The sequence below is a fragment of the Cavia porcellus genome, unplaced genomic scaffold, assembly GCF_034190915.1.
Source record: "Cavia porcellus strain 051 isolate PalLab524CR breed Dunkin Hartley unplaced genomic scaffold, mCavPor4.1 scaffold_8, whole genome shotgun sequence".
NCBI lineage: Eukaryota > Metazoa > Chordata > Mammalia > Rodentia > Caviidae > Cavia > Cavia porcellus.
Genome location: NW_026947491.1, coordinates 92,361,413 through 92,375,565, shown reverse-complemented (window position 1 = coordinate 92,375,565; position 14,153 = coordinate 92,361,413). Strand labels below are relative to the sequence as shown.

The 14,153-nt window shown below is 50.6% G+C and overlaps 1 protein-coding gene and 1 long non-coding RNA gene across 2 annotated transcripts in view; one reads left to right on the top strand and one right to left on the bottom strand.

The window, feature by feature from the left end:
• Positions 1–2,069: 2,069 nt before the first annotated feature.
• LOC134477414 (uncharacterized) lies at positions 2,070–5,357 on the bottom strand. Its single transcript, XR_010049479.1, has 3 exons — positions 4,943–5,357; positions 4,081–4,188; positions 2,070–2,854 (listed from the first exon to the last, which is right to left on the bottom strand). It is a non-coding gene; the product is annotated as an uncharacterized LOC134477414 (long non-coding RNA).
• A 909-nt stretch (positions 5,358–6,266) lies between these two features.
• Aldh1l2 (aldehyde dehydrogenase 1 family member L2) overlaps positions 6,267–14,153 on the top strand; it is a 41,165-nt gene continuing 33,278 nt past the window's right edge. Inside the window, exons 1-2 of the mRNA XM_063255492.1 lie at positions 6,267–6,402; positions 12,497–12,641. Of these exons, the coding sequence (XP_063111562.1) occupies positions 6,355–6,402; positions 12,497–12,641 (193 nt within the window). The 5' untranslated portion in view covers positions 6,267–6,354. The remainder of the gene's footprint in view (positions 6,403–12,496; positions 12,642–14,153) is intronic.

Genomic DNA, 14,153 nt, shown 5'->3' with positions numbered 1-14,153 from the left:
TAAGTGTTGGAACCCTTGCCCGGCCGCCCACACCCAGATCTGAGCTCTGATTGTGTTCCCTGTTACTACCACGACATGGGTGTGTCTTGGTTTGGATGTTGCTTCAGCCTGGGGTAAGAGAGAATGGGCACCACACAGACCGCCAGGCCTCACAGCTAGATGCAGAAAACCGAGACTTGCAGGAGCATGGCTGTGAGTTCAAGGCCAGCCTGGACTACACAGTGAATTCGAGACCCTTTTCTCAAAAAACTAACAAACAAACAAACAAACAAACACAAGGAAAGAAAAGACCTAAATCAGTACAATTAGAAATGAAAATGGTGTGGGGGCTGGGGATTTAGCTCAGCGGCATAAGCGCCTGCCTTGAAAGTAGGCAGTCATGAGTTCGATCCCTGGTACCAATAAAAAGGAAAAAGACAAAAAAAAAAAAAAAAAAAGGAATGAAAATGGTGAAATCACAACAGACTGCTGAGACCCAGATTACTAGTTACTACCTTGAGAATCTGCATCCTAATAAAACAGAATTCAGAAGATATGGATAGATTCCTAGGTACACATAAACTACCAAAAATGAAGCCATAAATCTCTGACTAATCCAATGCTGCTCAATGAGGTTGAAGAAATAACACTATTCCTAATAATAATAATAAAAACTAACAACTAAGGAAAGGCCGGGTCCGGATGGGTTCACTGGCGAATTTCACAAGAACTTTGTGCAAGATATAAGCAAACTGTCCTCAACTGTTTAAAGAAAAGGGAAGGAGTACTCCCAAATTCGTTCCTGGAAACTAGTATTATCCCAATTTTAAAACCAGAAAAGGACTCAACCAAAAAAGAGAGCTATAGGCCAATGTCTTTAATAACCATTGGTGCAAAATCCTGAACAAGAAACTGGCAAACAGGATGCAACAAATCATCAAGAAGCTCTTACATCCTGACCAAGAGGATTCATCCCAGGATGCGAGGACCTTGCAACATGTGCAGATCAGTAAATACAGAACATCACATAAACGGAAGCAAGGACAAAGATCACACAGTGGTGTCAGCTGACACAGAGAAAGCCTTGACAAAACCCAACAACCATTCATTCTTTAAAAAAAAAAAACCTGACAAAACGGGTGTTTCTCAATCTGATAAAAAGCCACATATGACACACCAATGCCCAACGTCACAATAAATGGAGTGAAGCTAAAAGCTTTCCTTCTAGAATCAGGAACAAGGAAAGGAGATTGCTGTCCCCACCGCTGTGCAAAATCCCAAAACATTAGTCAAAGCGATCAGGGAAGAGAAACGAATAAAAGGAATACGTGCAGGAAAGTAAGAACTCAGATTATCATCACTTGCAGATGACATCATCCTCTACAGAGAAAACCCCCAAAATCCACCAAAAGCCTCCTGGAACAATGACCAGATCCAGAAGGGTAACAGGATGCAAAGTCAGCACGTGAAGATCAATAGCGTTCCTGTACACCAGTTAATATCAGCAACTCTTGCCCTTGCAGACATGCAAATTAAAGCAAGGCTGAGATTCTACCTGGCTCCAGAAGGAATGGGCATCGTCAAGAAAGGTGACAATAGGGGCTGGGGGCTTCAGAAAACCTTTTTCATTGCTGACTGGAACGTAAGCTGGCATAACCGTCATGGAAATCAATATGAAGATTCTTCAAGAAACCAAAACAAGAAATTCCATTCATTAAAATGGAGTTGGGGGAAAAAAAGAATTATGATCTGGAGCTGGAAGGAGAAGAAATTCCATTTGACCCAGCTATTCCCCTTCTAGGGATCTTCCCAGAAGACTTAAAGACGTTACAGTGACCCATAGTCACCCTGTTTATAGCGGCACAGTTCACAACAGCTGAATCTTGGACGCGGCCTGTGTGCGCCAGTGGATGACTGGATAAGGCAGAAGAGATGTTTATACATGATGGGGTACCACCAACCAATAAGGAAGGGTGAACTTGAGTCATTGTCAGGGAAATGGGATCATAATGTCAAGTGACATACAGTGACACCTCAGTTCATGAAACTTTTGTTTGCTAATAATTTGGTTCACAAACAGAAGTGTTTGGCAAAATTTTTATTTTGTTTGCAGACTCTATATTGGTAACAAACACGACCTCGGCCATCTTTCTCGCATGGACACGAAAGTGGCCATCTTTTCCAAAATCGTGGAATTAAATTCATGAGCCAAGGTACCGCTGTAAATCAGATTCATGAATTTAAATATCTCACAGTTTCATAAAACTTATTACTTAGTAAAAGACAGGAAATACAGCATGTACATGCAGCAGATTAACTTATATTATTCTGAACTGTATCAGGGTTCCCTCAAGATGCACAAGCAACTGAAAATACGCAATTACCCGCGGGGGTGTGTTAGGTAACTTTCAGGACCAGAGGTGAGAGTGTTCACGTGGTGGTGTGCACACCGCAGAGCTGGAGGTGTAGCAGCTGCTGGGAGACCGGCGTGAAAATGAGGGGGCCAGGCTGGAACTCTTCCCGCTTTGATCCCCTTTTTACTCCGTCCAGACGAAAGAAAGCCTGTTGACCGTGCCGCCCACCTCCAGGGCTGGTCTCACCCCTCAGTTCGCTGGCCTACATGCCAGCCATCCGTAGAGACACCCCAAAGTACGGTTTGCGAAGGTCCTGTGAGTTTCTTAATCTGTTCAAGTTGATGTGTCATGATGAAGGATTACAGCATCTTCTTAATCAGCGGATTAAGTCATAATTCAAAGTTTAAGAATACATTCAAAGATCGGGTGTGGTGGTGTACCCTGTAATCCCAGCACTCGGGAGGCTGAGGCAGGAGGATCACCATGAGTTTTAAGGCCATCCTGCCCTACATGGCGAGATCCTGTCTCAAAAAACAAAACAAAAACAAAAACATTGAAAAATTGAGAACATAGAGAACACTTCACATAGCCACCTGCGAAGTTGTCAGTCTTGATGACATATTGAATGGAGGTGACATATAAGGAGAAATAATACAGATAAGACCCACAGTTCAGGTCAAGCCCACTGGACCACACAGCCACATCCCCAGCAATTTATTTTGGGACAAAAGTCTTACTAAGACGCTCACTAAGACGGTCTGCATGTGGAAAGTCCAGGCGAGCAAGAACGTGGTCACTGACCACCTCTCACTGATCTACATTTTTGTTTCAGCCTCGTATTTTCCAGAACATTCCATTTCGTCCACACCATTTACAACTTTTTCTCAAGAAGTCTTAGCAAGTCAGCCTCATCCCAAGTGAACACTGAACACAATGTGCTCTCACTTTGCATCTCTTCTCTAGACAGGAATTGCTTCCTCTCTCATTCTTCCCCTCAGCAAATACGCCTCGGACCTGTCCACCGATGCAGCGCTCCCCATACAGCAACCCCGCAAAGGCAGACTGCTCCCCTTCCAGGGCCCCGTCCTTATCCAGACAGGGACTTAGTCACTCCCAAAGGAGAGGTACGTACAGCAGTCATCTTTGTGTACGCTTTTCTAGCTTAATTCTGTTGTGGTCGGGGCCATATGCTGTGATTTAAATTCTTTGAAGCCTCGCAGACGGCCACTTCTGAAAACAGATTGTATTTGAGTGTGTGTGAGTGTAGCTCAGTGGTGGAGCACTTGTGCAGTGTGTGCAAAGTCCTGGGTTTGATCCACGACAACTCACACACACACACACACACACACACACACACACACACACAAGTAGAGATAGAATATCACTATAGAGAACATGGATGTGCCTATATTTGTTAATTACATCAGGTACATTAATTATTCCATGTAAATATAGATTATTCCTGATTTGTTCTGCTTATATCATTTTTTCACTTCTTGAAAATGATATGGGGGCTGGGGATTTAGCTCAGCAGCATAAGCGCCTGCCTTGCAAGCAGGCAGTTGTGAGTTCGATCACCGGTACCGATAAAAAGGAAAAAGACAAAAAAAAAAAAAAAAAAGAAAGAAAGAAAATGATATGTTAAAGTCTTTAGGTATGAGTGCAACTTTACCAATTTTTCCTTAAAATTATGACAGCATTTGCTTTATAGAATTTGAGGTTATCTACCAGGTATGGTGGCGCATACCTGTAATTCCAGCACTCATGAGGATGGGGCAAGAAAATCACCACAAGTCTGAGGTCAACCAGGACTACATAGTGAGGTCAGGACCAGACTGGACCACATAGCAAGAACCTGTCTCAAAAAAGAAAAGAAATTGAAGTTATATTATTAACTACAGTCTACACAAATTCAGAAGGTTTATTTATTTATTTACTTATTTATTTTTTGGGCTGACACCTTAGTGTTTGGGTGGTTTGGAATAGACTTTTTAATCATTATTTTAAAATCTTTGTAGTTTTGTTTTTAAGCAACCTGACAATCTTTTAATTAAAGCATTTATAATTAAAGTCTTGCTGGCATGTTTAAGTTTAAATCTTGCTAGCAGGATACTATTTAATTTTCCCTTTATTTTGTATCTAGGGAGGACAAACTGTGTCAAGCTTTGTTTCTAAAAATGACATTACTTCATCCTTGTTTTTGAAGAAATTTTCGATTTTCAAATTCTTTAATTCTCAGCCTCTAATTATCAGTGGAGCTACATTTTGGGTTCTTGCAGAGGGATCAAAAACACACATAGAAAGCACTATTTTGTGGTGAACATGAACTCTAGTTTCTAAATTTGGGAGTGGCAATATATAATTCTGTTGCTTCCCGCAGAGGAAAGCACAAGTGTTCACCCTTTCCTAGGATACACAGGCCAGAAGAAATAAAGTGAGCATCAAAATTTGAAAGTTTGAAAAAGGCAAGTCACAAAATGCAGTTAGGAAAAAGGCATTGAATTTTGCAAAAGATAGTTCCCAGATCTCCACCCTGAATGTTCACTGTAATTCTCCAGACTCTAAGGATTGTTTTCCTCCTTCTTACCCTCTTAACCACATTTACTTACTGTCTTTCAGCGAGTTGTCTTCATTAACCTTTGCTTAGTGCTAGAGACCGTAAATTCTGATAAATCAGTCATAAATTCGGCCCGCAAGCAGCTTCCGATAGAGAAGATAACAGATGCGCAAACTCCAGTGAGAAGGCGGTTGGGACATCCGTAGGAAATCTCAGACAAAAACTCCTCTCCACCTAAAGCAGTGATAGATTGCTTCTGGGGACTACGGACGTTAAGCAGTGCAACAAAACTAGCAAAGCAACAGTAAATAAAACGGCCTCCGGGAGGCAGCGCAGCGTTTGTGTAGTTCCTTGAAGAAAAGGGAAAACTGGTCCTGCCAAGGTGATGGTAAGTGCCAAGTTTTTCTGAGGAGCCCTGCGCGAGAACAAGCACTCTGCAACCGAGCGGAGAGAAGTTAAGTGTCAGGCTGCAGAGGGCGCAGCTGCAGCTCGTCTGGGCGTTGCGTCCAAGCAGAAGCACCACCTCTGGCGTCTCCTGGGGACCCGCCTCGCTCCGCCCGGTGGGCCGCACCGAATCCCGCTGGAGGGGGCACCTAGCGAAGACGCCATCCTCCTTCATAATCTATGCAGACGGCCCTGCCCGTGGCCTTCTCCGTTCGTTGGGTTTTGGATGTGTCTCGGGGGTCAGAGTGACCATGCACAGTGCCCATCTGTGAGTGAGGAATGATCCACGTATACAGTCAATATTTAAATTTTAAAATTTTATTGTAGTAAAAGACACATTGCCACGAATTTCCCTCAGAAATGAAAGGGAGTTTGAGGGGGTTTTCATGACCTGCGTTTTCTACTGTTTGCATGTTTTTGAGAAATGCAGACTTTCACCGTGTTTTTCGATCCCGCCTGCGTTACTCAGAGGCTCTGAGTAACCGGGAGATGGACCTTGGCACTTGGAAGGGAGACCCAGAGCGGAGGGAGGGAGGAGGGGCGGGGACCTAACAAAGAATGAAAATGTGTTACGAGCGTTCACAGCTCCCCACGAGGAATGCAATCACTGTGTACTGCACACGTGGACTAATTAAAAACAAAACCCGGAAGATTCCCCGGGAGCCGACGCAGGATCCAGGCAGCTGCGGGCTCAGGCCCCCAGCTGGAAAGCGGGCGGCTTCCGGCAGCCCAGCCCGGGACAGGCGCGCCCCGCCCACTCGCACGGGATTGGCCGCCAGCCGAGGGGGCGGGGCCTGTCAATCTAAGGGGCGGATCCTGTCAGTGGATGGCGCTGTGCCCGCCAATCGAGGGGGCTGGACCGTTGCCCGGTGGGCGGGATCTGTTTGTGGTGGGCGGGGTCTACTGCCGTGGGCGGGGTCTGCGGAGCCTGCATCCAGCGGGCCGCGCCCACGCGGAGCCTCGCAGCTAACACCCGCTGCCTGCTGCCCGCTGCCCGCTGCCCGCTGCCTGCTGTCCGGCATGCTGCTGCGGGGCGGCTCGGCGCTCCGGCGCTTCTCCACCGGCCGGGTGAGTGCGCGGCCAGGTCCAGACCGGGGTGGGCGGAGGCGCTGCTGGGGCCCCGCCGCCCGGGCAGCGGGAGGGTCCCGCGTGGGAGCTGCCACGCAGCCCATTGTCTTCCGCGGATCCTGTCGATGCGGCCGGGGCGACGCGGTGGGGGACCGTCGGTCTCACGTCCCCGCTGGTCCCCACCGCGGGGAGAACCATCGCGGCCGGCCAGTACAGGAAACCCGCGCCAGCCCGCCCGGCCCGGCCCGGCCCGCGCGTTGCATCAGCTGCTCCACGTTGCACGGCGCAGCCTCGCGGGGCTGGCGGGGATCCAGGCTGGCGGGGCGCGGGGCAGCTTGCTGCTCAAGAAGAACGAACCTGCGCCTGGGTGGACGGGCAAGCTGGCTGTGCTGCCCGGAGCCCGCTGATGCGCTGGTTTTCGCCGAAGCACAAATAGTGAATATGCAGACGTGCAAAAAGTTAGAGGCAGAGACTCGAACAGCCCCAACAACTGTCCCAGACTTGCCTGAATGACCGCCAGGTAACCCCAAATAATGGGAATTCGTGTCACTTGTTAGTTCATGCACTTTCTGGGTGCTTAGCACGGTTTGGAAGGTGAGAAGGGTGAGACCCGCTCAGCTCCCCTCAGCAGCTGCTGGGCCTCTGCTCAACAGCTGGGGCCCAACAGGTGGCGCCGAGCGGTGCAGTTGGGCTCCCCAGTGACCAGCAGCCAGCCTGGACGTCTTTTTTGCAGACCTGGGGTAGCATTCTACAGAGGGGTTCGTGTATTTTCAACAATGAAAGGAGAACATCTCAGCGGGGTGAAGGATATCAGCAACAACCTGTGGAAGTGGGGAGCAGCAGCGGGCCCCCCAGAGCCTCACTGTCCGGGGGAGGAGGTGACAGACAGGCCACCCGGAAGAAGGCAGGGTTCTCAGTGGCCCAAAGGAAGATGTCAGATGCAAAGGGAAGAATGGGAGATGCTTTCCTCTGCGGGGAAAGGGGCTCTATGGTCGGGTCCGTGTTGGTCAGAATTACTTAAACCCCAGCGCGCAGATGGCTGGTGAGCAGATAAAACACGGTGGAAGTCGGCAGACCCCACTCATAACATGCTCACATATTCCGAGATCACAGTCCTCCACATTTCCCAGAGCAATGAACTTCACGGCTCCACAGCAACCCATTGCAAGGGCTTGAAGGGGCTGTATTCATAATCCTCAACAAACCCGGGAGGACCAACTGCCTTCAGCAGGTGGCGGGATACACACGTCGTGGTTTATCGAGACGTGCAGTGAGGCGGGGAGGAATGAACCAGACACACGGGTGTGGAGGAAACACACTCAGGTTTGTTAAGAGTGAGGAGCCAGCTCCACAAAGCTACACATCTTATGACTTCACTGACATTTTAAAGAAGATAAAATGTAGAGATGGAAGTAGAGATCAGTGGTTGTTCGGAGCTGAGATAGGAAGGGGTGACTGTTAGTATTAGGGAGTTTTAGGGGCGCTGGAGCTCTTCTAAATCTTCATTGTGGTGGTGTGTGATCTCCTGAGGCCCACAGAACTGAGCACACTGACAAGGGTGGATATTCTTATATCTGTGCTTTATGTTTCTCTTAGTTTGCCATGGCTATAACAAAGTATCTGAGGCTGGATGCTTTATAAAGAAAAGAGTTTACTTTAGCTCCAGTCTGGAGGTGTCTGCCCTGCCACAGCAGGTGGTGGAGAAGAGGACTTCCGGAGGGACCTGTTCTTGCAGGAGCAAACCTAGCCCAGGGACTTGCATTAATCCCCCCAGCTAGGTCCCCCCAAGACCTAGCCACCCCTCCCCTATCTCTTCAAGGTTCTGCCTCCTCCTCCCTTTAAAAAGTGAAAAACCAACCCAGGCAAATTGTATTCCCAGCTATGTAGGAGGCTGAAGTAAGTGAACTGCAAGTTGGAAGCTGGTCTGGGCAACTTAGCAAGACCTTGTTTCAAAATTTTAAAGAATAACGAATGAATGAATGAAAGAAAGAAAGAAAGAAAGAAAGAAAGAGAAAAGAAGGGAGGGAGGAGATTTGGGTGTTGCTCAGTGGTGGAGGGCCCCGGGCTCAGTGCCCGTTACCACCACCACCACCCGCAGAAAACAGCGCTCTTAAGGGTTATGAGAAGAGCAATGGAAGACAAATGGAAAAAAAAAACCTAGAAAAACCCACAAAGAAACTGACTTGTAACACTTCCTAAAACAATTAATTTTTCATCCTCTGTCTTAAAGAGTGGACTTAGAAAAATACTGAACGATTTCAGGCGTGGCTGGGTGTTCTTACCTAGAACAACCGTCTTTTTAAAACCTTTGTCCAGCCGGGGTGTAGCTCAAGGCTGGAGTTCTCGCCCGGCACAGCTGGTCTGTTCTTCGGACCTCCGAATTCAGCTTCAAACAGCATTTCGTGGCTGTGTTCTGAATTCTGCCTAATTTAATATTAACAGAATTGATGTTGTGCTTAGCACCGTGCTAATGCTTTACCTATATAGTCCTTTAATTCTCACATCTCACTGATACATTTACCATTTTATAGATAAGGAAACAGACTTAGCAAACTTGCAACTTTTTCAGTCTCTCTGAAAAGAAAGGATGAAATGATAAAGAAATGGTTTCTGCTTGCAAGGTGTTCACATTGGTGTTTTTAGGTGGAGAACAATAAATACTATGCAGCACCGTGAATAAGATGGTCACAGAGAAGGGAGATGTGCTGACCAAGGCTGTAATCACGGAACCGAGATCTTAAGATAGCATTTTACACTCCAGTGTGACAGCTTTGGGGGTTTGCGAGGGACAGAAAATATTTCCTCAAGCACCGCTAGATTTATCCACTAAGATTTACGTTTAACAGTGCCCCTGCGCCTGGCTGAGAACAGCCCTGCCACCCCGGCTCAGTGCAATGACATATTAAATGCCTGACCCCCCCCCCCCCCGCCGACTCCCGCAGCGGAGAAATGTCTGAGTAGATTGTGATGTGGCCGCACCATCAAGGTTTTAAAGAGCGAGTTCTGTGCATTGGTGAGAAGAGCTAGAGAGCATTATGCACAGGATAGTGACGTACATAATGTTTTTTACGTGTTTTTTAAACAAAATCGTACTCTATGTGTATCTTTAATTCTGACAATAGGTGTGTGGGGTGCACTCCAAACCGTCCCATGGTAGTTTTTTCTGGGGAAGGTGGTGAGAATCTGGATGTGGGGTGGTGACCAAAGGGGGTGACAGGCTTTGTGACCTTTTTTTTTTTAATGAGAAGGATATATATATAAAAGTGAATCCTTACGTTTCCATGCAATGAGAATATTCTGGGTCAGCACTCTGCCCCAAAGTCCTGTCTCTGGCCGCGTGTGCTGTCTCCCACTTCCCTCGAGTCTGAAAGGCCTCCTGCTCCCCTGCATCACCCCAGGAGCTCTCTCTAGCTCCCAGCCCCTTCCTGGGCTCACCTGCTAATAGGTCCCTGTGCTGACACCATCTTTGAAATATCTTTTCTGCTTTACATGTTTAAAACGAATTACTGGGGCTGGGGTGTAGCTCGATGGTAGAGCGCTTGCCTGGTACACAGGAGGCCCAAGGTTCTGTCCCCAGCGTTGGGAGGAAAAGCTGGCCTTGTAGCCAGGACAGCCACGTCACTGCTCCATGAAATGATGCAATGGGAGGGCCTTGTTGCTCAGCTGTCTCCACGGCGGTGCCCGAACCTTGGCTGAATCCTGCATGACTTACCTGGATGCGAAGTGTAATTTGTTCTTCTGACTGTGAGGATGCAAATCTGTCATCCTGGGTTCCGTGGGCTTTCGTGCCACCTGAGGCAGATCCCGGAGGTCAGGCTAATCAGCCCTGCAGCCCAGCGCAGCTCAGCTCAGTTTGCAGACACCAGCAGGGTGCCTGTCCCAAGAGATCCAGGCCTCAGGAGCGGCTCACACAGAACCCAGCCCACGTCATTATCCTGTGCAGTGTCTTGGTGATGCCCATTGGCTCTAGTAAGATCCTGTTACTCGATACAGACAGGGTCTCACACCAGCCCTCACCCTGAGTCCTGCTCCTGCCTGGACATTGTCCATTTCTGCTGCTCCTTAATGCTTTCCTGGGATCCCCTCCCCTTTCCTAACTGGCTCCAAGCAGGGCTCATCCTCTGGATACAGCTGAGGAATTCCGTCCCAGCAAGCCCTTCCCTGCCCAGCCTCCCTGGGTCCTCTGGCCCAGATCGGAGCCACTAACATCTCATTAGGAAGAAGCACCGCATTCCTGCGGACAGAAAACCGCCTACTTCAGACTTTGGTGTGATATTCCCAAGGGAAGTGCCCACCGGGGACGGGGGCAGGACCCGTGAAGGCCAGGCTACCCCTTGGTGCCACCCCATGCTGCTGTGTGGGAAGCGACAAACTTGGTTTTCAAGAGAACTGAAGTTCAGCCAGTTTAGGGGCTGGGGGAGCAATCCTGAGGACAGAACCCAGAGCCTTCCCACTGAGCCACTCGCCCAGCCATCTTTTTAATTTTTTTTAATCTTGTGAAAGGGCCTCCCTAAATTGCCCAGGCAGGTCTCAAACTTACGGCCCTCCTGTTCAGCTTCCCAGAGCACCAGGGTTGCAGGCACACAGACCAGTGCAGTGGCCCAGCATAACAGAATCCAAGCCCCTGCCCCATCTCTCTCTTTTATTAAATTTATTTTTCAGAAAGAAGGTTCTCTTAAGGTAGCATCTGCATCACAGAAGAGCTCCAGATCAGGGCAGACTCTAGCTCCAGGCATTTCAATGACCTTCGGGAGATGAGGTACAGTTTCAGCACTTGGAGCAGAGGCCGAGTTAACTCGCTGCCTGGAGGATTCCACCAAGGGCAGCTGCTCGGGGAGCAGTGTTTGTGGAAAAGCAAAGCATACGATCTGCTGCCTGCGAAGAGCTCGGCCACCGATGCAGCTAGGGACAGGCTGGTGTCAGCAGATCTGGAAATGCAGGCATCATTGCCTATGTCTCAGCCACGCAGCGACTCCTCCCGGGGGCGTCCCTCAGAAAGGGGCGTCATGTCCCTGACAGGGGAAGCCTCCAGCTTCCCTCAGCGGCTGTCCCCACAGCTCCACAGCAGGCCAGGCAAGCTGCTGACACGTTTCCTGCTTTTAAAAGTGGGAAAGGACGAGCTGAGCTTGGTGGCATGGACAGGAGCCCCAGCTATTCCAGAGGCTGAGGCAGGACAGCCGGTGAGCACGGGAGCTCAGGACCAGCGAGGGCAGCACAGGGAGACCCCATCTCTTATTAAAGGAGTTGGAGGAGGACTTCCACCCAGGAAAACCACAGAGGCACCGCCAGCGGTTAAGACACAACCCGGGCTACAGTCCTGCCCCAGCCCTGATAGCTCTGTCCTCAGGCAAGTGACTAAACTCCGTCCTCGGTCCCGTTTTCTCATTTGTAAAAAGAATCACCGTGAGAGTTAAAGGCATATTAATGAACCTTCGATGCATGTTTTCTGAATTATTAAAAGGGCTTGGAAAGTCAGGACTGTAAGGGCAACCCCAGCATTCTGGGAGGCTGGGGCAGGAGGATCACAAGCTCCAGCTCAGCCAGGGCAACTTGGCATGAGACCCTGTCCTGAAATACAAAACGGCCTTTGGTGAGACGGTGCAATCCCCAGAGCCAGGAAGGAAGGAAGGAAGACCCTCAAATGCCAGGCTTTCTCTTGTATGTGGAGCTAAAGGAGATGACAAGGAAGAAGAAGACAAGCCTTAGAGGAGGGATTGATGTGTGCCATCCGTGTGCGCAAAGGTGCCCAAGCGAGCCCCTCCCTGTGTGTGAGCCCCTCCCATGATGTGTGGGAACGCGTCCCAGGCCTGCGTGCTGTGTTGAGAGCCCAGCACTGGGCTGGTGGAGCCGACGCCCGGGCCGTCACTCTCGGTCCCTCTGGGTCACTGTTCGTGTGCCTGCCGCGCGTGGCTGCCGCAGCAGCGTGAGTGGCATCGCCCCAGCCTTTCCCGCGGCACCATGTTCGCTCACACACTGCACGGCTCGCCCGCCCTCCTACTCAGATCTGACCCGTCTCAGCTGATGGCCGGGTCCATTTGTTCCCCAGCGTCTCCGGTCCGTACTTAGCAGCCACTGATGAATTCTTTTCCCCCAGGTTTACTTCAAAAACAAGCTGAAGCTGGCGCTGATCGGCCAGAGCCTCTTCGGACAGGAAGTCTATAGCCAGCTCCGCAAAGAGGGCCACCGAGTGGTGGGGGTGTTCACGGTTCCGGACGAAGATGGGCGAGCTGACCCCCTGGGTGAGTGCGTCCTGGGCCACTCGGTCAAGCACTCTGGCTTCTGAACTGGTGGCAGAACTGTTGTGGCCTCCATGTGCTTCCTTCCCAAGTGTGCACCCTCCATCCTCTGTCTCGGTGTTATCTAGATGGGGCTTCCTTCTCACGGTCATCAGCAGTTAGGGCTGCATCCCAGCAAGCAGCCAGGAAGGGGGAAGCAGCGAGAAAGCTCTCCTGTGCATACTGCACAAATTGTGACACTCGGGTCCCCTCCATTTGCAGGAGAACCTGAGAAATAGATTTGGTTCGGGATGGCGGATCCAGGGGAACCTTTGCTACAAGGTGAAGGGGGTAACCCGTAGTCTCTGCCGTGCCCGTGGAATTGCATGCATGTGATTTTTGAACTCACTTCAGGGTGAATCCTGGGAAACAAACCCTTTTCTGGTGCCTGGGCCCAGGGTCTGTGTCGCCCCTTTCCACTGGTCATGGCCATTCAGACTCATGACAGCCCAGGAAAGGAAAAGAAGTGAGTCCACTTCCAGAGTAGGCGGGGCCAGGCCAGGGTGTGGCTGGGAACACGTGTTCTGCACTCAGTGGCCGTGAGGGGGAAGGGGACGCCCCCAAACCTTCAGCCCCTGGAGCCTGGCTCAGGGCTGCTGGGAGGAGCCGGGGAGACGGTGCCTGCAGAGTCCTCACACTGCACCGGGGGCTCATTTAGAGTGATGGGCGCTGATGGAGCTTGTCAGGACCGTGGGCCAGGGAAGCCAGAACAGCCCAAGAGAGCTCAATGCCAAAACAGGGGAGCCACCCCTGGGCCCTCCGGCCCCTTCCACAGAGGCACGTTTCACACGGCGAAGTCACCCACCTGTCCCTCCACCTAGTTCTCCTTCCCATAAACCTTCTGCAGGCTTCTCCTGTCACCGCATTTTACTGCTGTTGTGCGTGTTCCTGACACGTGGCATGCGGTGTGCTGCTCGGGCATCTGTACACGCCCACGTTTGTGAATGCCCTGGGGTCGGCGTCTCCAGTGCTTCTGAGCGGACCCATCAGGGCCTCACCTCGGTGGCCAGAGTCCTTCAGGATTATTCGGGCTGCAGAACTTAGGTTTCTAAGTGGCAGAAGAGTCACCTTGTCCCGGGTTGAGGATTGTTGGTGATTGGGTGGGGGAGCGAGCAAAGGGGACCAAAAAGTGCAGAGAAAAGCTTCAGTTAGGGTTACTGGAAACAGGCCTGCCGTGGCAGACAGCGCTGCCTGCTGCCGTGGGAGCCACGCTACATGCGCAGCTGGCTGCCTGTTGGAAGTGGGCGGCAGCTTCTGGCCATTCCTGGGGTGGCATACACAGGGGTCGACTGGCAGCTCTCCATGGGCCAGGCAGGAGGCATCGTTAATGGCAGGCGGCACCACGTACAACTGCAGGGTGACACTGGGCCAGTTGTGTCCCCAGCTGGCTTTGTGCTCCCCATGGGGCTGCCCCGTGCCGCTGGCTGGGGCACCGGCATTCACGTGGCTTAGGACATCTCTGCCAGCTTTCCAGGC